Consider the following 24,645-nt stretch of genomic DNA (forward strand, 5'->3'; position numbering starts at 1 on the left):
AATTGTTACTGAATATGTTAAAGCTGTAATGAAATACTTCTTCTAATCATGTAGTTATTAAATTAAAAAAAATAAAGCGGGCTGAGCAGGGGCCAGGGGAGCAAGTCAGTAAGCAGTGATCCTCCACGGCCTGTGCTTCAGTTCCTGCCTCCAGGTTCCTGCCCTGAGTTCCTACCTTGGGCCCCCTAATGAACTGTGACCCGGGAGATGTAAGCCGAATAAATCCTTTCCTCCCCAAGTTGGTATTGGTCAGAGTATTTTGTCACAGCAATTGAAAGCAAACTAGAACAAGTGGGATATCATCAAATGCTTATTCTGGCCCAAAGTTAACCTGATTCTAAGGGAGGACAGTGAACTCCACATATCATCCACATCCAAGCTAAATTTCTAGAGACACAAGGCATCCCAAACAGGGAAAAACAGGATGACAATAGCCAGAGTCACTGTACTCACCTGGAGGGAGAAAGAGGGCTCCACGAAGGCGGCCTTCCTTAACCTGGATCCTCGTGACACCAGGTGCCACATACCACCTTTCCAAAGTCAGGCTGTCCTTCGGAGCACCGGGAACTACATTTTTTATTGGAAAATAAGGGTCACAAACTTTTACCTGGACTTGGAAGGGGCTGTTCATCACATCTCTTTTTGCTAGTCTAGTTAAGAGCTTTTCAGGTTTCAAGGACCATAAAAGACCCATGGGATGGACACCCACATAGTCTCCTCCAACTGAGGCATCTCGCTCCAAGTCTACCTCTCCAACTTCATTGGCCTTGTAGAAGGCCTGAGACTCAAACAGGTTCCCCTTCTCATCTTTCAATGATGCCTGAAGACACACGACCTGGAAGGGAGTCAGGCCTGTAACTTGGATGTGCACTGGCTCATCAACTAGCGCACTGAGAGGAGCAGCTGTCAGCTGAGCCATTTTTGCAGACGATTCTTCTGGAATATTGTCACCAAAACCTCAAAACAGAAAGAAATAAGGATTAAGGAAATAAAAGTAGTAATAAGGTTAATGAGTAATAAAATGTTGGAAATCAGAATGGCATGCTTTAGGCTGAAATGGATCTGAAACTTTAAGATCAGGCTACAGTCTCTGCTGAAGGGATGGGGGGCTGAAAACAGCAGCCCTCAGATCCCTGTCTCACAGGACACAAGAAAAAAGTGGCTGGGTCAGGGAAAGCATCTTAGTCAACAGCCCTCCTTGTCCTGAAGAAATAACTCTCAGCTATCACTAGCTAAAAGAATAGACCAGGTTAAAAGTTTACTCCTGGGATAAAAGCTAAAAGTTTTCTATGATCTTTGTCATAAGAAAGAAAACATTATGGCCAATAACTAACCAGATAGGCACTGGTAACCCTGAGTAAAAGTTCAAGCACCCTGCTTTACAAACAGCCTCTTGCTGGTGCCGGTTAAAAAGTTATATGCCCTGTTTCTTGTCTAATTGTGCCCTAAATCTTTGTATGTAACTGCCAAATCCCATGTGACTGCCAGTTCCTTGTACTGAGAAAAACCACTGATTTTTTCATAAATTTGGCTAGTTACAAAAGATTTCAGGCCCCAGGGCCATGCCCCTGCACCACTGGTATCGCCGTCACAGAAGCAAAGTGCAGAATCCCCGCAATAAAAAGGACCAGGAGTTAAACCTTTTAGGAATCAGTTTTAACTCTCCACGATTTGTAAATATTGTGGAATAATTTTGTAATGCAGACATATAGAGTTGTCAACAAATTTCTAAGAAATAAAAAATATTTTGTAAGTTTTATAAATCTAAGCACAATGCAACTATATGTGAACGATGCCAGTGCGTGAAGGAGGATATCACAGTCTGTCACGCACAACTCTGGAAAAAGCAGAGATCATGGAGAATGTTTTGCTTTATTATCTTTCCATATAGAATGGTTGACAGCACTAATCTTTACCACAAGAGCACATGTGTTCCATCTTAGAGAAAAAACAGCAAATCAAACAAAAAATATCACTTTGATTTTAGGATTTACCCAGTCCTAAAAGCAAAATTAGAAACCCATGGATCTTCAAGTACAAAGAAGACTTACTGAAATTGTTGCAACCTTATCTTTAAATATTAACAAGTGTAACCACTGCTACTAACAAAATTTTTGTAATCTTATCTTTAAATATTGACACACATATAGCCACTGTTACTAACAACCAAAACACATCAGATCTTTGTCTATGTATCTGTTTTTTGTTGTTTTCATTGCAGCTCATTAGAATTCTCAGGATGCTACAAATCTAAATGAATTAAACACTAGTAAGTGGTAAAGCTAAACCTAGGGGACAGGAAATTTTCTTTCCTACACGATGATTTCCAATTAGATAAAGTAGAAAAATACCCATAGATTAAAAAGATGAGAAATAAACAGAAAAGGTCAGTTTATATTAAAATGATGAGTGGTAGGTGGTTTGATGGAACTCTGAGAAACTCCTGCCTGCAGCACTTCTCCATCTGCCCGCTGTCTACAGGACTTCACCACAAACTCAACGGTAGTACATCAAGTACTGAGAGCAGAGACACACACCACAGCAGCCAGCCATTCCAGCCTTCAAGTAAGACAGCCGCTCTCCAAAGGATGAAGGCAGAAGACCAGAGAGTTGTCCCCACAATGCCAGGAAGGTTGCTGCAGAGTTGGGCAAGCTCTCTACTGACCCTTCCTCCAGAACTATAAATCTGATTTTCTCACAGTTTGAAAAGTAAGCAAAGAGCAGTGAACCACAAAGCTCTCCCCCAATTTACCAGTGTCTTCTGAAGGGAAGAGCCTATTCCTGTCTCCAAATATCTTTGAAGCCAGTGGTGCACTGGATCAAATAAAGCTGCCACAAGTCACAGACCTAGCTCAAACACAGCTCAGACCAGACTGATTAGCCCCTAATCCCAACATTCTGACAGAGTAGGGGCAGGCTCTTTTCTAGAGGTAAAAATTATTTTCTTCAGACATTATTTTTATACAATACATTTATGATTCAAAGTTCTTAAATTATGAGACAAAATATGTAGAAATCATGATGTTAAAAGGAAACAAGTAGTCTAACAGAAACAGAAATAGCTTATATATTGGAACTATCAGACAGAAAACAGAAAGGAACCAACAAACGTAAGAACAGCTCAATCCAAAGGATCTGAACTAAACCACAAAGAGAAAGAAGGTTAAAAAGAAGAGCACTTCAAATGGATGGGCATATATTTAAATATATATACACACTCTAATATAAATTCTCTAGTAATTTCCATCATGGAAAGAATGTTAGAAGAAATATTTGAAAAAACAAGGGCTGAATGTTTCCCCAATTTGCTGAAAAACATCATGCCACAGTTGGCAAAAACCAACAAAACAAGAGGGAACAAAAAATAAATCATAGCTATTGTGTTACAGTCAAAGTGATAATACACAGAGTAAATTTTAAGGTAGCCAGAGAAAAATAGGAACATTACACACAAAATCATGATGAAAAATAAATAACATTTGACACTATCATAACAATGAAAATGAGATAATAAACATTTAGAGTGGCAAAAGAAGGAAAAACCAAAAATAAAATTCCTGAAGGCCCTTACAGAACAAATACACCCTTCAAAAATGAAGGCGTGATAAAGTTATTTCAAGGAAACAAAACAAGTGCAAAGTTACATCTGTAATAAATTAGTACCTCAACACATGCTATGTGGTGGGCTGGAGAGATGGCTCAGTGGTTAAGAGCACTGGCTGTTCTTGCAGAGGACCCAGGTTCAATTCCCAGCACCCACATGGTAGCTAACAACTGTCAGTAACTTCAGTTCCAGGGGAATCCGACACCCTCTTCTGACCTCCAAGGGCAATGAACAACATCAGTGCACTTACATACATGCAAGAAATAGACTCATACACATAAAGTAATAAAATATTTTTTAAAAAAGAAATGCTATGTTGGAGGGAAGCTATACCAGGGAGACAACTTCATGTGACTGAGAAATAATGGAGAGCAAAATCATGTCTGTTATCTGGATAAATATAAAAACTAGTTTTCAAAATATGCATGTGTAGATTTAATTATAAGAGGTTATAATAATTTAATAATATAATAATTTAATGTAAAAGTAACTATTGTATGGTTTATATAGAATGTAGAAATAAAATATAATGACAAGTGGGAGTTGGATAAATATAGTAAGATTCTTATATCACTGTTTTCCAAATAATACAAGATATTCTACAGGTAGATGATGATGACTGAAGGGATGTGTCAGGATGTCACTGCTAAGAGATGACAGAACTGAGAGAGAGAAAGAATATGAGAATAATTCATTATAGCAGCAAGCTACAGGTGAAAGGAGGAAACCTTAATCACCTTCTGGGATGGTAGGGCAAAAGTCTAACAGACCTTCTCATGATTGAGAGTCTCACAAAAAAGGCTGACAATTTTATGGATCAAGTAAGAGGTGAAAAATGCTGACTATGCAGTCAGATCTGGGAAAAGTGTTTTTAAATTTCATCCTTCCTCCAGGCATAAGGCTGTGCATGTGGAGGAACTTGGGCTTTGAACAAATACCTGAGGAAAAAAAGGCCTAAAAAGGGGAGCGGGAGCTGGAGAGATGGCCCAATGGTTCAGAGCACTGACTGCTCTTGTAGAGGATCTGGGTTCTAGTCCCAGCACCAATATGGCTACAACCTTCTATAACTCCAGTTCCAGGGGATTTGCTGCCATCTTCTGACCTCTGTAGGCATTGCATGATACAGGTGCTCTTACACAAATGCAGACAATATATTCCTACATATAAAATAATAAATAGCATATTTTTAAAAGACCTAAAAAAGAAAAGCACCATGGTAGGAATGCAAATAAAAAGGGGTAACCAGAGTGGAGTCTTTGACTGCATCTCAGAAGTGGCTCCTTTCCTGAGTCTTGCTAGTGAACACCTGTGCTCCCAGCACTAGGACGGTTGAAGATGGGTGAATTTAAGACCAGCCAGGGCTATATAGGGAGATCCCGTCTCAGAAATACAAACTAAAGAACAAAAACAACAATGACAAGAAGAAACAGTCTCTAGACCACAACGTTTGGCATTTCAAAAGGAGGTCTCAAAGTCAAGAGGATAAAAATCATCTGAGATTCATTCTTTTATGTATTTGGAGTTGATACTGGCTCAGAAATGGGGATACCATTTCCAGTATATGTAGGCCTCCTTGTGGACTTTCTGCATGAGCTAGTTTGGGTTTCTCACAGTATAGCTGGAGTGCAAGAGATAGCCAGATGTCAATGGTAATCTCTGCTATTTTATATTGACCGGAGAAGTCATGGGGCCCCATCAGTTTTCAAGTGGACAGAACACAGAATAGAGACTTTTCTGACAGTGGAGTAAATACCAGTCACATTGGAGTTGGGAGAGAGAAGGTGTGGGATGTGTGTAGTTACTTCTGCATATATTTGTGCTGCTATCTGTGATCTTTTACAAATGCAATCTCCCGCCACAGAAAAGGAGGAAAAAAGAAGCAGATAATAAATGGATTAAATAGAAAACAAATACCAAAATGGGAAATTTCAACACAATCATATTTAAAATTGCATTAAATATAATGGACTAAGTACTGATTATAATATGTATTTTGTCAGAATCATTGATTGCTGAAAAGCAATTTTCTATATTTTAGAAACACCATCAAAATACAGACTAAAAAAAAAAGAAGGAAAATAAGAAAGCTGTGGGACTACATTTATCAACTTGGATGATACATTTTACATAATTATGTGCATATTAATACACATCAACTTAGATGTCAAGATAAAGAGTGTTTGAGATATATGCAGGAGCATTTCATAATGACAAAAGATACAATAATCCTAAATGCACATGCACTCTGGAATAACAAGTGTTTTCAAACATGCCAAAATGAACAAAATAATTCAAAACCACAGTTGATGATTTTAATACTTCTCTCTCAGTAATTCAAGTGCATTAAAAAATCAGATGTAAACACTTTCAAAAAAACTTGATAAAACTGACATGTATAAAATTCTATACTTTGAAACTACAGAATATATATGGAAACCAGGGTACTACTGGATCCAGTGGCATATACCTATAATCCCAGTACTCTGGAGGCTGAGTCAGGAGGAATGTGAGTTTTAGATCATCTTAGGCAACATTGTGAGTTGAAAGTTAACCTAGACTACACAGCAAAACAAACACAAAAAAATCAAAACAAGACCAAAATGAAACTTTCTGCTTAGAATGTAGGAAACCAGCAATAGGAACTTCAGAATGCAGAAAAGTAAATGTCAAAACTGACTGAACAATGTCTGTAATAGCCACAGTGTCTGAGTACTTGAAATAGTGGCCGTAAGTTCATGTTCAAGTAGCGATGAAGGCACATAGGAAATGAGAAAATATTTAAATAAAATGATATTGAGAACAAAATATATCTTGATTCTGATGGATTTAGTTGTGAGAGTAAGGGTGCACTCATCAAGTGCAGACACCCACGTATATCAAGGTCAGGGGCAGTGAGTACTGCCAGGCTCAAGTTCCATCAAATCCAATGTGCCCTTCTTCTACATCTACCTTCTCATATCAACAGCCTAGAAGTTCAAGCTCCAAAATTCCAGCACCAGATACAGAGAAAACAATCATTCAGTGTCTTCTAAACCCTTTTCCACAATAGTATGAGATCAAATCTGTAACAGAAATACATTAGTGACCTCAGAAGGGGTAGCAGAGCCAGATGTGGTAATGCATGCCTGTAACCCTAGCACTTAACAGGCTGAAACAGGAGTTGGAAGCAAGCCTGGGCTCCATGATGAGTCCAAGGCCAGCCTAGGCTACACAGCAAGACCGTATCTCAATAAACAAATGAATGAATAGCTAAGGTGAAGATTATCAACTGAGAGTTCAGGTGTTAGGTTCAGGCGTTAGATGCAGGCTAATCTGTGTGAATTTTTAGAGAGATAAGGTAGTATGTTAAGGGCAGAATGAGGACAAATTGAGAAATGAAAACGAATCTTTAATCTTTCAAAATTAAGAGCAGAAATAGAGGGGTGCTTTATGGATGAGAGCTTGCTTTCCCTATCTGAACTTCCCCTAGATGCTCAGTTGGACATAACAACACAAGAGTAATTTATTTTGAGGGAATTCTAAGGACCATCAGTAGAAAGTAAAAAGCTATATAATAAATGCCAAGTTGAGCGTGGTTCTTGTACACATACATTGAAGATAGAGAGTTGGGTTAAACACAGGCATGAATAAGTGGTGATAATCAGTCTACAGTAAGAAGTTCAGAGAAGACTTCAGTGATTACGGCATTGCATCCTATTGCCTTCAATATATTGTTTCCTGAGAATCTCAAAACAAGTGATTTTAGAGCTCAAAAGTATCATATTTGATTTGTTACTGTATTCTAGAAATTGACCACTTAAGTTACACAGAAACACAGGATAGAGTCAGGAATGGAATTCATATCTCCAACTCTTCATTAAATTATTAGTAGCTCAACAAGAAATTTTCTAGTGAGTCACTGGAACATTAGGTTTAGCCTGTTCCAAAGGTGTGGAATTCCTTCCACAAATTATCTATTTAAGCGTCTATTTAAGCTGTGTGCCTAAGCAGGAGGAGTTGGAGCCATTTGCTTCTAATTCAGCTTGTGCTTGGTATTTTGTTGTTTGTTTTTATCTCAACGATGGTTGGCTACGTTTCACTACCAGAAAGCAGTCCCAGGTTGCACAAATAGGTATGGGGTCTGTGCTTCAAGAAATTTTTTTCATAAAATGTAATTCTAATACATTGTTAGACTCACCTTCAAACAAAAATCATCTTTTAAATGAAATAAATGGACAATTAGTGCTCACTTCAGCAGCACATATACTAAAATTGGAATGATATAGAGAAAATTAGCACGGCCCCAGCGCAAGGATGACACACAAATTGGTAAAGCATTCCATATTTTTTTTAAATGGACAATTTAGCTTCCCATACTAAGAGGGCTTTTTTCCCTATCATATTCTAGAAAATAGTCCTTTAAAAGAGGGAGAACTATTCCTGGAGATAAGGATAAAACAAAGGAAAGTCAAGTGATTTCTGATAGTCTTTTGTCTTCCTCAAAAACATCTTTGTGTTCTCATTGATTGCAGTTCTGTAATGGCTTTGTTTCTAAGCAAACCCCGACTGATGTCCTACAGTCTCTGGGGACATCAAAGCTCTCTGAGATTACAAAATGAAAAGAAATATTTGTTTTGGAATCTAACAGATGCCAAACACTGGAATAAAAACCTGACTCTTTTTTCTAATTCAAGAGCTGAGATTTTTAACCTGTTTCCAATCATCTCAGAGCAAACCGCTTTGATCACAAGCCAGCCAATGTATCTGTGTCTTCTTGAGACACACAGCTCCTGCCCTTCATTCTTTGCTCTGGTCTCCTATTAACATTTAAATTTGAATGAACCTAGCCCCTTTCTTTTTCTCTTTTGATGATTTATTTACTTATTTATTTTTGAGACAGTCTTACTATGTAGACCAGGCCTGCTTTGAACTCACAGAGATCTGCTTGCTTAAGCCTCCCAAATGTGTAGTGTTAGGATAAAATGTGAACTACTACACATGAATGGTTTTTTAAATTATGTATTCATGTATTTTGTGTGTACATGTGTGAAGGGGGTACAAGTGAACCATGGAGTGCACACAGAGTCAGAGGACAGTGAACTCTGGTCTCCAAGTTTGGTGGCCAGCAGCTTTACTGGCTGAACCATCTCCCTGGCCCTTTGTTTGTTTAAATTTCTACTGTAACTATGGTCTTATCTGTTTTCTACTTGAAAGAGAGAGAGAGAGAGAGAGAGAGAGAGAGAGAGAGAGAGAGAAGAGAGAGAGAGAGAGGAGAAAGCCAAGGAACTACAGCAGGACTCTGAATTCGTCAAACATTTCTTTCCTGAGTTATGCCAGCTGGAACTATAAATGTGGTCACAGTAGTAGTAACAAAATACCTTTTAAGGGCTTAATTCCCACTTCTGGAATCTGGAGACACCAGATTTTGTACATGGCCTGTCCTCAGTTAATGCATATGGACTCTTGAGATAACTATAATATGGAGTTCGAGTGAGCCGGCCAGAAACTAAAAGGTCTAGTCCCATGAAAACATCTGGATCTTTTAAAATTTGAAGTGATATAATTTAAAAAGTGCAAACTTAAAGGAAACATAGTAAATTTCATTAATGTTAAGGCCCTTGATGGAATCAAATGCTGCATAAAATAAGTTAAAAGCTGCTAATTTGAAAAATATTTATATACAAATCTGACCAAGAGATACTAGCCAGAATATATAGAATTTCTTAAGACTGATTGTTAAGACTGTTGAATATTGTATAAAAAAATTTAAACAGGTACTTTACAGATGAGGAAAAACAAATGTAAATATACAGAAAGGAGTTTTAATATCAATGTCATTAGAAAAATGTAAATTCAAATCATAGAGTATATTTCACATCTACAAGACTGAAAAAAATTAAAAATTCTGAAAACAAAAATTGGTTAGGAACCTTGGATTGCCAAAGCTCATGCTCTGCTTAGGGGGTATGAGTAGGTATAGTCACACTGAACACCTGGGCTGGAGAGATGGATCAGCGGTTAAGAACACTGGTTGTTCTTGCAAAAGACCCGGGTTTGAATCCCAGCACCCACATGGCAGCTAACAACTGTCTGTAACTCCAGTCCCAGGGGATCCAATAGCCTCTTCTGACCCCCATGGGCATTGCACGACACGGGTGCACTTACCTACATGCAGACAATACACACATACACATAAAATGAAATAAATAAATAATTTTAAAGTTTTTTAAAAAGCTGAACAAATGTCTATTAAAAATAAAATGAATTCTGACATATTCATATGTTATAATTATAAAGTGTAGACTGTTATAAAAATTTTAAATCACAAGTATACACCATAACCTTGAAAAATCTTACACATGAGTTTAGAAGCAAGTCATAAAAGAACACAAAGGGCTCTAAAAATTTTATATGCTAAATTAAAACCATAGGGCATAGTTAAATCTTCAAAGAAAATAAAAACTATTATAAAAGTCAGAATTACGTGAAAACATCAATGCAGTAACACTGATAGTATAATAAGTAAATGATTGGAAGAAATAAACCATGCAACAGTGGGCGAGTGTAAGAAACCTGACTCCCAGCACCACAAAAGGAAAAACAATGAAATAAATAATAAAGAGAAACCACAAGTGAAGTAGAGCAAGACATGTACAGCATGCATAAAGCCCTGGGTTCAGTCCTTTAGAAAATAAATATTAAAACTTTGGGGGATGGTTAAGAGTGCTTGCTGTGTAATCAGGAGTACTGAAGTTTGGATCCCAACAGACACCTAGCAATCTGGGCTCCCACAAATATCTGCAACTCCAGTTCCAAAGGCTCTAATGCCCTCTTTTGGCCTCTGTGCAAGAGGTGTGCACACCTGCACACACATGCATATGCACATATACACACAATAAATCTCTAATTAAAAAAAAAAGATGTCATAAGCTGTGTCATAGAAGAAGACATAGGCAGTACCCTACAAGATATAGGTGTAGGAAAAGACTTTCTAAATTGGATATCATTTGCTCATGCATTAAGGTCAATAATCAACAAGTTAAACTTAAAAGCTCTGTTCAGCAACAGAGTTGAAACAGCCAAGAAAGTGAAGAAGAAACCCACTGAGTGGAAGAAAATCTTCACTGGCCACATGTCCAACAGAGGATTAATATCCAGAATATACAAAGAACTCAAAAAACAAAGAAATAAGAAAATAAATGACCCAATAAAAGAAGGGCTAAGGACTTGAACAGAGAGTTCTCAAATGAAGAAATAAAAATGGTTAAGAAACACCTTAAAAGGTGCTTAACATCCTTATTAATTAAAGAAATGCAGATCAAAACCACTTTAAGATTCCATCTCACCCCAGGCAGACTGGCTAAGATCAAGAGAACAAAAGCCACAAATGCTGACGAGGATGTGGAGAAAGGGGAGCGCTCATCCGCTGCTGGTGGGACTGCAGATTTGTGCAACCACAGTGGAAAACTGTGTAGAGAACTCTTAAAAAACTACAAATGAACCTACCATATGATCCGGTTATACCACACCTTGACATACACCCAAAGGACTCATCCTATTGTAGAGGTACCTGTACATTCATGTTTGTTGCTGCTCTTTTTACAATAGCTAAGAAATGTAAACAACCTAAATGTTCCTCAACTGATGAATGATAATGAAAATATGGTACATTTACACAATGAAGTTTTACTCAGCCATAAGGAAAGATGAAATTATGAAATTTGCAGGTAAGTAGATGGAACTAGAAACTGTTTTACTAAGTGAAGTAACTAAAAATCAAGCAGTGCATGTTCTCCCTCATTTGTGGATTGTGATATAGATCCTCATGGTAACAGTCAGGAAAATGGAAAGGAAACACTGAGATAAAGGGAAAGAAAGAGCCCCAAAGAGGAGGCTATTAGGGAACAGATATTACCAAGTGGGAAATTGGGAAAATGGGGATATTCCACTGGGAAGGGAGATGGAAAGGACACACAAGCAACGGGAAGAAGGAACTCAAGAGAGGGGGCATAATAGGAGACAGGTATCATCAAGAGCAAAATGGGGGCACTTAAACAGGGAGAAGGAGAGAGAGACAGAGAGAGAGAGAGAGAGAGAGAGAGAGAGAGAGAAAGCTTAGGTGACATAAAAAGCCAGGGGGAAATGTAGTAAAACAAATCCCCACCCTGAAAAGTACAACATACACTATCTGAACATTAGTGCCTGTTATATAACCTACAGGTTATATAACAGTGCTACAGACAGACAGACAGACAGACACACACACACACACACACACACACACACACTCAATCACACACACAGCCAGACAGGAGAACCCTCCCTTCAAGCTATTGCTCAGAATAGTCCAAGAGATCCCCAAAACAACACAGACTATTGTCACAGCCTTTGATTACCTCCAATAACTTGAAGGTAAGACCCTACTGCTGAAGACAGGACATACTTCAGACTCAGAACTTGGAGCAATGGAGCTGGAACTGACCTGGAAGCCTTCTCCCTGAACACTAGCTCTCATAGTTCTAGAGGATACTATGTAAGCTGCTATGGAAGAAAATCAATCACAAGTCCAACCCTGCTCTACAGTCCAATAACCATAATGACTAGCAAAGCATATATGACCTGGAGGATGTTCTTCTGACCCTGTGATGACAAGCCATGGATCCACCTCCTTCCCACACTCTGCAAAGAAGCCACTCCCCTTCCCTCTTCCACCCAATCGGTTGACCATAGCCACTTGCAGGGGAGGGGCTAGGGGTATAAAAGCTGGGAAAACCACACAGCTGGCCTCCCGCCATTTTGTAAGGCTGTCCAGAACCACAGATTTATGTCTGGGTATGGACTTTTGAACACAGCCGTGAAGTGGGGGGGGCACTTGTTTGTAAGTAAACCTGCACTGCAAGCTCAGTTAGCAACTCCAATAAACTTGTTAGGATTCTTTAAACCAGGGTTTGGAGAATTTTTTCCTCAGGCTGTCTCAAGGACCATGGGAGGAGGTGATCGTATGCCACGTGCACCTCTCAGCAGTGAAATTTGACTTACAATTGGCATAGCCCAGCAGGATACTACAAAGATGAGAATGAGTTTTGGAAGAGCGTTGACGATGTCTCTGATTTGGGGAAACAGACCAACAACTGAAGTAAAGTGGGGTGAGGGGAGAGTGTGGGCTGAGGAAATGTTAACCTGGTGGGCCATTCCTATAGGTTTGGTGGGGGTGGCTGCAGTGGCATGGTTAATGCAGTAGACAGTGAGATATGTAACGAGGGTGAGGCCTTCTAAATAGTCGAGGTCGATGGGAGAGATCCAGGGTGGCAGCCATCTTGTAGATGGTATGGGGTGGCATGCCTGCTTGACTGGCGGGGGCCGCCATGTGAGTATGGAGAGGCCCTGAAAACAGGAGAAGGTCTGGAACAGATTCTACAATCTCTGGGAGTAACACACCAGGGACAGAAATGTTAAAAAGCAGCTGCAGAGGCCGCTTGACGGCTGCTATTGATAATAAGAATTCTGTCCCAGGTGGCGGCCTTAGCCAGAAGGGAAACTGAAGGTGTTAGAGAGGAATTAGAACAGGAGAGGGATATGAGGCTGGCCTCTTCAGTACTGGCCTCTGACCTTGCCAGCAAATTAGATAGGAGAGAAAAGGAGATGGAGAGACAAGGAGATGGAGGTGTTGGCATGCTGTTTTTTTATCTAGGAGGTCAAATGGGGAAAAAAAGCCCAGATCAGAATGATAATATAAGGCCCATCCTGAGATCCTAAAACCTGGAACCCTTGGGAAGAGTTGGGCAGTGAGGAAGAAGGAAGTGTCCTGGAGGTAGTGGGAGATGCTCCTTGGGTCCAACCTTTAATTCAAAGAAAGGAAAACTCCATGGTCCAACATGCCTATGGAGGTCTTAACAATACCCCAGTGCAGGAGACAATGGTAATCAGAGAATACTCAGAACTAGAACTATTAGAACTGGGAAAGACATTTAAACAAGCTATGAAAGAGCCTGTGGTCCACCTGGCTTGTGAGGCTATGGGATACGGGGGCAGGTGGGATCATTTTAAGTTCTACAGAAGAAAAGTTAAGCAACATAACCACTCAGCCCTCTTTGAAGACAAAGACTTCACAATTTAAGACAACATGAGGGAAACAAGTCCATGATGGATTGGCTTGTATGAGCTGTGTTCCCCAGTGGTCCTGGTTCCTCCAAGGGGCAGGGCCTGCTGCAGAGAATTGACTATGGAGAGTTAGCCATGGAAGGAGAGGCTTGTGGCACCATCTGGAACTGGAGCCACAAACATGAAGGGGGTGCAGCAGCTGGGAGTACTCAAGAACACAGTGTCTGGCACTTATGGACCTCGGGTGAGACTGCTGGCCCCTGAGGTGTGGGCAAAAGCTAGCTGTGACTATGGGCGTGCCAAGGGAGCAATCTTGAATGGTGATCTCTGAGCCATGGCACAGAGCTGGGCAGCGTGGAGCTGAGCAGCACAGAACTAGACACTGGGTGTTCATTTATTTGTAAGGCACTCCCCTCCCCCCACAATAATAATAAATGTACATAAAGATATGTTATATGGTTTGCCTGATAGTGCAAGAGACCCAGAGAGAACTCCGGTGACATGAGCCATTTGGGATACATGGGTATCTCCGGCTGAGATTCCCATGAATATTAGAGATTGGAAAACCATTGAGGAAGGACAGGACCTGTTGATGGAACTGGGCATGAGAGAAGCTGTATTTGATGTCCAGTTTATGAGCCCTGACAAAACTGTGTTTGCAGACACACAGGGAGGTTTAGTACTCCTTATGAACACACAGGCTTAGTACACCTTGCTGACACACAGAGAGGCTTTGAACTCCTTGTGCACACACAGGGAGGCGTAGTCCTCCTTTAGGACACACAGAGAGGCTTAGTATTCCTTGAGGACACACAGGGAGGCTTAGTCCTCCTTGTGGACACACAGGCTTAGTACTCCTTGAGGACACACAGAGAGTCATAGTGCTCCTTGCAGACACACAGGGAGGCTTAGTACTCCTTGAGGACACACATGCTTAGTACTCCTTGCAGACACACAGAGAGGCTTAGTACTCCTTGCAGACACACAGAAGAAATCAGTATTCCTTGCAGACACACATAGAGGCTTAGTACTACTTGAGGACACACAGAGAGGCTGAGTACTCCTTGCGGACACACAGAGAGACTTAGTACTCCTTATGGACACAGAGATTATTACCCCTTGCAGACACACAGAGATGCTTAGTACTCCTTGCTGACACACAGGCTTAGTATTCCTTTCAGACACACAGAGAGGTTTAGTACTACTTGGGGACACACAGAGAGGCTGAGTACTCCTTGCAGACACACAGAGAGATTTAGTACTCCTTTTGGACATACAGAGGCTTATTATCCCTTGCGGACACACAGAGATGCTTAGTACTCCTTGCAGACACACAGAGAGGGATAGTACTCCTTGAGGACACACAGAGAGGCTGAGTACTCCTTGGGGACAAACACAGAGGCTTATTACCACTTCTGGACAAACAGAGAGGCTTAGTACTCCTTGCGGACCCACAGAGAGGCTTAGTATTCCTTGCAGACCCACAGAGAGGCTTAGTACTCCTTGCCGACACACAGAGAGGCTTAGTACTCCTTGCGAATGTACAGTCTTAGTACTCCTTGGGGACACATAAAGAGGTTTAGTAATCCTTGCAGACACACAGAAAGGCTTAGTGCTCCTTGCGGACACACAGAGAAGCTTAGTACCCCTTGCAGATACACAGAGAGGCTTAGTACTACTTGAGGACACACAGGCTGAGTACTCCTTGCGGACACACAGAGAGACTTAGTACTCCTGGACACACAGAAGCTTATTACCACTTGCGGACACACAGAGAGGCTTAGTACTCCTTGCGGACACACAGAGAGGCTTAGTACTCCTTGCAGACACACAGGCTTAATATTCCTGAGGACACACAGAGAGGCTTAGTACTCCTTGTGGACACACAGATAGGCTTAGTACCCCTTGCAGACACACAGAGAGGCTTAGTACTACTTGAGGACACACAGGCTGAGTACTCCTTGTGGACCCACAGAGAGGGTTAGTACTCCTTAGGACACACAGAGAGGCTTAGTATTCCTTACGGATACAGGCTTAATACTCTGTGAGGACGCACAGACAGGCTTATTTCTCCTTGCAGACACACAGTTAGGCTCAGTACTCCTTGCAGACACACAGAGAGGCTTAGTACTCTTTGAGGACACACAGAGAGGGTTAGTACTCCTTACCAACACATAGGCTTAGTACTCTTTGAGGACACACAGAGGCTTAGTACTCCTTGCGGACACACACAGCTTAGTACTACTTGCGGACACAGGCTTAGTACTCCTTGCAGACACACAGAGAGTCTTAGTACTCCGTGAGGACACACAGAGAGGCTTATTTCTCCTTGAGGACACACAGAGAGGGTTATTACTCCTTGCAGACACATAGAGGCCCTTAGTACTCCTTTAAGATACACATAGAGGCTTAGTACTACTTGAGGACACACAAAGAGGGTTAGTAAACCTTGAGGAGACACAGAGAATCTTAGTACTCCTTGCAGAGGAACAGAGAGGCTTAGAACTCCTTGCGGACACACAGAGAAGCTTAGTACTCCTTGAGTACACACAGAGAGGCTTAGTACTCCTTGAGGACACACAGAGAGGGTTAGCACTCTTTATGGACACACAAGTTTAGTACTCCTTGAGGACACACAGAGGCTTAGCACTCCTTGCGGACACACACAGAAGCTTAGTACTACTTGCGGACACACAGGCTTAGTACTCCTTGCAGACACACATAGAGGCTTAGTACTTTTTGAGGAGACACAGAGAGTCTTAGTACTCCTTGTGGACAAACAGAGAATCTTAGAACTCCTTGCAGACACACATAGAGGCTTAGTACTTTTTGAGGAGACACAGAGAGTCTTAGTACTCCTTGTGGACAAACAGAGAATCTTAGAACTCCTTGCAGACACACAGAGAGGCTTAGTACTCCTTACGGACACACAGAGAGGGTTAGTACTCCTTGCAGACACACAGAGAGGCTTAGTACTCCTTGCGGACACACAGGCTTTGTACTCCTTCGGAAAAAACAGAGAGGCTTAGTACTCCTTGCGGACACACAGTGAGGCTTAATACTCCTTGCAGACACACAGAGACGCTTAGTGCTACCTGTGGACAGACAGAGAGGCTTAGTAGTCCAGGCTCTCTCAGGCATTCCTGTGTGTTGTTACCCCTGTACCAGAGGGAGGCCAGAGGGGGGCCAGAATTTGACACTCTCTGGCAATCTGCTGAGATCCCAACCTTAGCCTACCATAGGCAGATCTTCCCTGGATCCTTGGGAGGGGCCTCACAAAATCCCAGGTAGGGGGATGGTATGGCACAATTAAGGGAAGCTCACCACCATGTGGAAGCAGGATCAGGGGCTGTCAGGCTGTCCCCTGGAATCTCTGGCCCTTTGGTAGTTTGAGGCCAGAGGGAGGCCAGAACCCAGCACACTCTGTGTGACCCTCTTCTTGAGTAGATACCCACAACACAAAGTACAGCATATGCACACAGAAGACAAGCACAGAGCAGGGGACTGAGGCAAGTGCCACAGTGACTTTCTACTTTACCAAGTCCAACACTCGACAAACTGCAGCAGGACAATCTTTAACACTAATGAAAATGATTAGTCTTGTTTCTTTGAGACTGGTTCTTGCTAGTCGGGGCCGGCCTCATACTCAAGTTATTCTTGATTCAGCTTCCAGTACAGGTGTTTCAGGTGTCTGACTACACATTTTGATGATGGGTATGCTTACTCATATATGACATACTAGGATAGGTAAGCTTTAGAATAAGAATTGCACCTAGTTCTTTGAACTACTTAATTGTCATATCTTCTAATTCTGCATGATCAGTCAATCTTAGAATTTATGAGGTCTGAAGTACAGAAAAATATGCTTCCAGTTACTTATTTTAATGATTTTTTTTACTTAGTAATGAATCAAATCATAAACTGTCAGAAAAGTGTATCTTGATGAGATATGCAAAAACCCAACTAGGAATGACAGTGTTGATGGTCTCTAGATTCCTTCTAGATATTAGCTGCCTTGGGAAACAGAAGAAGAAGGTAACAGGAAACAGGAAAGAAGGCAGCACTGTCTCACCGCACAAAGATGAATACAAACAACTCCTAGACTGAATGCAAGAATACATTCCACTATCAAAACATTTTTGGTTTCTGTCTTTTTTAAAAGTTTATATTTGTCTTTTGCTTTGTAGCAGAAAGTCACTGCTAACTTATGTAGCTGTTGGGTAAAAATACCTCTGCCCATGAGTAGGTGGTATAGACCAGGCATGATCTGGTCAGAGCCAGTAGAAATTCACTCCCTTAGCACACAGTGCCAAGCAGAAAACTAAACAATTTGAAACACAATGTACAGCATGGCAGGAACGTCCTACATTTAGACTCTCTTGGTCATCCCATTAGAGCATCATCCACTTCTGACTTTTTCATTAAATAACATTACACAGCCCTTTTGATTTCGAGGTGGTGCTCAGAGGTTGGATCCATGCTTACCATCCATGAGACTCGAGAATGCAAAATGCAGAATTACATAATATATTTTTTAGATATTTTTTTTATTTTTATTTTGGGGGTATAAATGTATTGCCTGCATGTGTGTAAGTGCACCCATGTCATGGAATGCCTGGAAAGGTCAGAAGAGGGCATCAGAATTCCTGGAATCAGAGTTGCAGACAGTTATTAGCCCCCATGTGGGTCCTGGGAATTGAACCTGGGTCCTCTGCAAGAGCATCCAGTGCTCTTAACCGCTGAGCCATCTCTCAAGCCCCTACATGATATTTTTTTGAGTTTTTGTTTTTATTGTTAAATACATGCTGAAAATGTAGAAATTAAGGACTATACAGTATAACAGGTGCTACAGGGAACCCACAGATCTCAAGGCCTTTCAGAACTAGAACAACTGTCCACTCAGCTGGCAGGAATTCCCATTGCCATGAGTACACACCCCAGGACCTCTGATGGAGCTTCATAGGCAACAAGAGGACAGAAGCCAATGAAATGGAAACCAAAAGACAACATAGCAATGCAATCAAAGACTTGGTTCATTGGAAAGGTAAAACTGCCAAACCCCTAGCCAAAATAAACATTGAGTGGCAGACCCCTGCCTAGAGCTCTCCCTGGGCAGTTACCATCTATTAGCTGCAGAATGGCTCTAATGAACACGTGCATTCCAGGAGCATGTTTGCTCAGAGCATCATTAAGTTGAGCTCCTGGTCCCCATATCTGAGTGTGCTCAGTGAAAGGTTAAAGCCAGACCCAGTCACAAAGCACACAGCAGGTGAAAGGAAAGGAAGCCGGGCCGTCGTAAAGGTGCTCAGGTCCCACAGGAAATCTGTTGGGGGATACTAGGTAGGCAGAGAAGCAAGCGGTACTTGTGGAGGCTGCTAAGCAGCGCTTCCTGAAATACTTGACAGGAACCATGATGAGCATACTAAGGGACAGGAGGGAATGAGGAAGGCCAGTTGCCAAGGATGTAAGGAAATGGAGCAAAGGAGCCACAAGCCCCCTCCAGACAGATGGAGGGAACTGCAGGCCAATCTTCAAGGACACATCTGAAGAACAAGGGGACCCCTGAGTGGGGGTCACCAGTGGCACAGGCAACACAGATAATCATTGTGAAAGTACCCAAAGGAACAGGGCACTGACAACCACAGTGGACTTTCTCCTAGGTATGAGGTTCAAGGTCATCCCGACAATAGTTCAGGAAATAAGAACTTGAGCAAAGATTCCTAAAGTGCTGTGTGACCCCATGAGGCCTACTTTTGGGCTGCAGATTACTACTGGAACTGTCCGGCTCGGACAGCCACTTTGATATGCGTCAGTCAGTGCTCTGCACAAGCTCCCCTACCATGGAAGAGCTGCTCACTTATCACAGCAGGAGCCTTGTGAAGGCGGCAGACACCTAAACCAGCAAGAAGACATTGAGGGGCAATGGCCGGTAGATGCTGGCTTTTCACCTGTTCAGGACAGAAGGAAGTAAATTTGGGTCCTGAAAATACAAAGACTGGGGCCCAGAGAGATGGCTCAGCAGTTAGGGGAGCTTCCTGCTCTTCCGGAGGACCCATGTTCAGCTAACACGGGTCCTTAATTTCAGTTCCAGGGAATGCAACACCCTCTTTTGGCTTGTCCTCAGACACCAGTCAGGTACATACAGGTGAAACACTCATAGACAAAAAAATTTTAAAGTCAAAAAGAAAATACAAAGACTGGCACTCTGTTCCCACAGCCCCTACTCCTGGAGCCACGCAGCCACTGAGAGCCCAGACAGCTTCTCAGACCCAAGCAACCCCCTTTTTTCACTTCTCCCCTCATCCTCTTCCTCCTCCTCCCACACACTGCCAGGCCTAGCTGTAGCCACACAGCCCTTGCAGCCCCTTCGTGCCTGGTCCCCACCCATACTATGCCTGTTCCCTTCCATATAAGGATTTTCCCTACATAAGACTATGCCTAAAACCTGGAGTCACAGAGGTTTGTGAAGACACTCCCCAATAAGGGCCCCTCCTGAGTCACAATCACCTTTCCCAGAGCCCCGCCCACTGCATCATAGAGAGGCCTGGTAGCTAAAGGGATTCACCCCAGAACACATCAGTCCCCAACCACAGGGGCTGTGGCTGGAGGGGCTTGGCTGAGTCGCTGACTCTTTGAGGAATTATGAGAGAGAGGTGGGCAGTTTGTGTCCAGGCCAGGTCTGCTGACCTTGGGGCAGGACCTGGGAGTGACCAAGCCCCCAGAGGACAAAGAAGAGACACCAGTCCTCAAGGGCTGGGACCACGTATGCTCAGAAACGGGAGGCTGCGACATGCTCCGAGCCCAGGAAGACTGGAGAGGCAAGCGTGGGGGCCAGCCACCGGCTCAGCACAGGCGGTCAGAGGATGGGGGCGGTGCCCAGTGTGCAGCAAAGCAGGGAGCGGAGGACCTCCCCCTTCCCCTGGCACAGCCTGCTCACTATCTTCCCAGCCCTGGGACTGCGGGACATCTTCCCTTGCTGGCCTGCTGCGCTGGGGATCGCCTTGCCCCTGATCACAGAGCTCTCTCCTGTCTGCAGTTACTGTAAGGGGCCTGAGGGGTGCATCTCCCAAAGGCCCCGAGCTGCGCAAGATGGCTTTGCCCGGGCATCGCAGAAGCGCCCCCTCTCTCAGGCTCCCGGACTCGGGTGAGTCTAAGAGAATATGGTTTTGAAAGACAAGAAGATCGAGCTTCCGTTCAGATCTCCACAGCAAGCACCGGCTCGGATTTCAGTTGGAGAGAGGGAGCGGGGAGAGAAGCAATGGTCAGGGGATCAAGGCATACTGGAGAGAGCCTCAGAAAACAGGCATGCACAGTTTATGCGGGAAACCCCTGCCCCGGAAGGAACATCACCAGCCACCTTGGCGAGGCCAGTGGTTGAAAACAGACCCTTGCTACTTAGCAGGAGGAAGATGCAGCGCTTGGCTGCGTGGGCCGTTCCTGAAAGAGACTTCAACCCCACAAGCAAAGGTCACCTGCATATTCAGGACCCCCAAAAGAATGGAGGAAGAAGCTCAGTGAAATCAGAATGGGAGCCGAGGGAACGTCGCTTGGATCCCACGATCTGTGGGACCGCAGAGACCCAGGAGAAAGGAATAACTGTGGTGCGCCTTGGTAAGGTCAACAACCAGATAGAAAAGGCTCCAAGACAGCAAGTCTCCAGGCTGGAAGGAAGGAAGAAAGTCACTGCTGTGAGCACGGAGACCCTGAGCAAAGCCAAGGAGCAGCAAAAGTCACAGGAGTCTGGGAGGCATCCTGTGGCAGGAGCCGGGGACACAGAACCCAGAGAGACACAGAGAGCTTCCAGACACCAAGCACGCACTGCTCATCTTCAAGAGAATATGGTTTTGGAAGGCAAGAATATCGAGCTCCAGTTCAGAGCTCCAAAGCATGTGTCCGTTTTCTTTGAGTTTGGCCCCTGATAGATTGACCAGGTCTCAGTGGACGGTCCCACACCCAAGAGTGTATGGATAGCACAAATTGGACCCCAGGGTTTTTATAAGAGAACCCAAATTTAGTTGTTTAGGAAGGGGAAGGGCAGACTGGGAGGAGTTGTGTGAGGGAGGCGAATATGATCAAACTGTGTTGTAGAAGTTATCAAAGAATTCATGAAAAAAATGAGGTAAGAACGAGGCCATGGAATCTCCTGAGAATGTCAGGGATGGATGGGCTCCTGAGGTGGTAAAAGGCCTTGAGAATCATCTCCCAGTGTGCTGTTACTGCAAAGGCATCAAGTCAGCTCCTAACCCTACAGTGTACATACCAGTCTGTCTCTCACATAGTTTACAGTCAAGTGGAATTGTGTGGCTGGTACCCTCTCTTGGCTGATCTTGGTCAAGTTTCATATTCTTTTTCATTAACATTGAGAGATCTGATCAGGGTTTGAGGTTTTCTAACCCATTGACAGTGATCTTTATTTTTCAAATGAGAGTTAAGACACCCACTCCTTAGTTAAGCAAAATGTCCTTTCAGAGGAAGGTGTGGTGACCACCGGGACCAGTTTCCAGGTTTATTTCTGCTTCCCTCCTGATGTGCTGAGTTTAAGTGCAGGACGCCCCTTTATCATGCAGCCTGCCTGCCTCTCCATCTGTCTGTGGCCACCCAGGGTTCACAGCAGGGAGCCTGGCCATATACAAGTGTGTTCATCAACTGCCCGAGCCAGACAGGCATGAGCACCAGCCTCGTGGTCCAATAACATGGTTCTGTCTGGGAAAAGGAGTCCAAATCAGAAAGGCGCCAGACACCAGGATGTGCTCCAAACTCTGGGCATCCTATGGAGAAAATACTGTTTTCTTTAGCAAATATAGCAGCTGCCTTCAGCATGAGAGACACACAGCACTGATATCTTACCCTACATACCACATTGCCCGTGTCCTCCAGGGTAATGGGCAGCTCAGGGGGCTTGGAAGGAATCAAGGAAATGTGTGGAGTGCATTTCAGATCAGGATAGCTTTTTAAGAAAAGAAAATATTTCTCAAGGGAAAATGGCTTAATTTGTTGAAAAAGTAAAACGGTCCTCAAACTATGAGGCTTAGTACTCCTTACAGACACACATAGAGGCTGAGTACTCCTTGCAGACACACAGAGAAGCTTAGTACTCCTTAGGGACACAAAGAGGGGCTTAGTACTACTTGAGGACACACAGAGAGGCTGAGTACTCCTTGCGGACACACAGAGAGACTTAGTACTCCTTCTGGACACACAGAGGCTTATTACCACTTGTGGACACACAGAGAGGCTTAGTACTCCTTGCGGACACACAGGCTTAATACTCTGTGAGGACACACAGACAGGCTTATTTCTCCTTGCAGACACACAGTTAGGCTTAGTACTCCTTGCAGACACACAGAGAGTCTTAGTACTCCATGAGGACACACAGAGAGGCTTATTTCTCCTTGAGGACACACAGAGAGGGTTATTACTCCTTGCAGACACATAGAGGCCCTTAGTACTCCTTTAAGACACACATAGAGGCTTAGTACTACTTGAGGACACACAAAGAGGGTTAGTAAACCTTGAGGAGACACAGAGAGTCTTAGTACTCCTTGCAGAGGAACAGAGAGGCTTAGAACTCCTTGCGGACACACAGAGAGGCTTAGTACTCCTTGAGGACACACAGAGAGGCTTAGTACTCCTTGCAGGCATACAGGCTTAGTACTCCTTGAGGACACACAGAGAGGCTTAGTACTTCTTGCAGACACACAGAGAGGCTGAGTATTCCTTGCGGACACACAGGGAGGCTTAGTACTACTTGAGGACACACGGGGAGGCTTAGTACTCCTTGCGGACACACAGAGAGGCTTAGTATCCTGGCGGGCACACAGAGAGGCTTAGTATTCCTGGCAGACACAAAGACAGGCTTAGTATCCTTGCGGACACACAGAGAGGCTTAGTATTCCTGGAGGACACAGACAGGCTTAGAACTCCTTGCAGACACACAGAGAGGGTTAGTTCTCCTTGCGGAAAGACAGAGTTGCATATTACTCCTTGCTGACACACACAGAGGCTTAGTACTCCTTGTGGACACACAGAGGCTTAGTACTCCTTGAGGAAATAGAGAGAGGCTTAGTAATCATTGCGGACACACAGAGAGGCTTAGTACTCCTTGCTGACACACAGGCTTAGTACTACTTTCAGACACACAGAGAGGCTTAGTACTCCTTCGGACACACAGAGAGGCTTTGTGCTCCTTGAGGACACCAGAGAGGCTTAGTACTCCTTGCGGACACACAGAGAGGCTTAGTATTGCTTGCGGGCACGCAGAGAGGCTTTGTACACATGAGACACACAGAGAGGCTTAGTAGTCCTTGAGGACACACAGGGAGGCTTAGTCCTCCTTTAGGACACACCGAGAGGCTTAGTACTCCTTGAGTACACACAGAGAGGCTTAGTACTCCTAGCGGACAGACAGAGAGGTTTGGTCCTCCTTGTGGACACACAGAGAGGCTTAGTACTCCTTGCAGACAAACAGGCTTAGTACTCCTTGAGGACGCACAGAGAGGCTTAGTATTCCTTGTGGACACATAGAGAGGCTTAGTATTCCTTGTGGACATGCAGAGAGGCTTAGTACTCATGAGGACACACAGAGAAGCTTAGTACTCCTGGTGGACACACAGAGAGCCTTGGTGCTCCTTTCAGACAAACAGAGAGGCTTGGTACTCCTGTCAGACACACAGAGAAGCTTAGTACTACTTACAGACACAGAGAGAGGCTTAGTACTCCTGAGGACACACAGAGAGGCTTAGTACTCCTTGTGGACAGACAGATGCTTAGTACTCTGGCGGACACACAGGGAGGCTTAGTACTCCTTCTGGACACATAGGCTTAGTACTCCTTACAGACACACACAGAGGCTTAGGACTTCTTGTGGACACACATGCTTAGTACTCTTTAAACACACATAGAGAGGCTTAGTACTACTTGTGGAAACACAGAGAGGCTTAGTAATCATTGAGGACACACAG

General features: G+C 43.4%; 1 protein-coding gene and 1 non-coding gene across 2 annotated transcripts in view; one reads left to right on the forward strand and one right to left on the reverse strand.

Annotated features, from left to right (window-relative positions):
- The window catches only part of LOC103749097 (bile acid-CoA:amino acid N-acyltransferase-like), a 23,859-nt gene extending 22,925 nt beyond the window's left edge, over window positions 1–934 (reverse strand). Inside the window, exon 1 of the mRNA XM_008851909.2 lies at window positions 454–934. Coding sequence (XP_008850131.1) covers window positions 454–919 — 466 coding nt within the window. The 5' untranslated portion in view covers window positions 920–934. The remainder of the gene's footprint in view (window positions 1–453) is intronic.
- Window positions 935–7,825: 6,891 nt separating this feature from the next.
- Window positions 7,826–7,932, forward strand: LOC115067511. Its single transcript, XR_003846918.1, has one exon. It is a non-coding gene; the product is annotated as a U6 spliceosomal RNA (small nuclear RNA).
- Window positions 7,933–24,645: the final 16,713 nt, after the last annotated feature.

Source organism: Nannospalax galili, unplaced genomic scaffold (genome assembly GCF_000622305.1).
Source record: "Nannospalax galili isolate Female #2095 unplaced genomic scaffold, S.galili_v1.0 scaffold125, whole genome shotgun sequence".
Lineage (NCBI taxonomy): Eukaryota > Metazoa > Chordata > Mammalia > Rodentia > Spalacidae > Nannospalax > Nannospalax galili.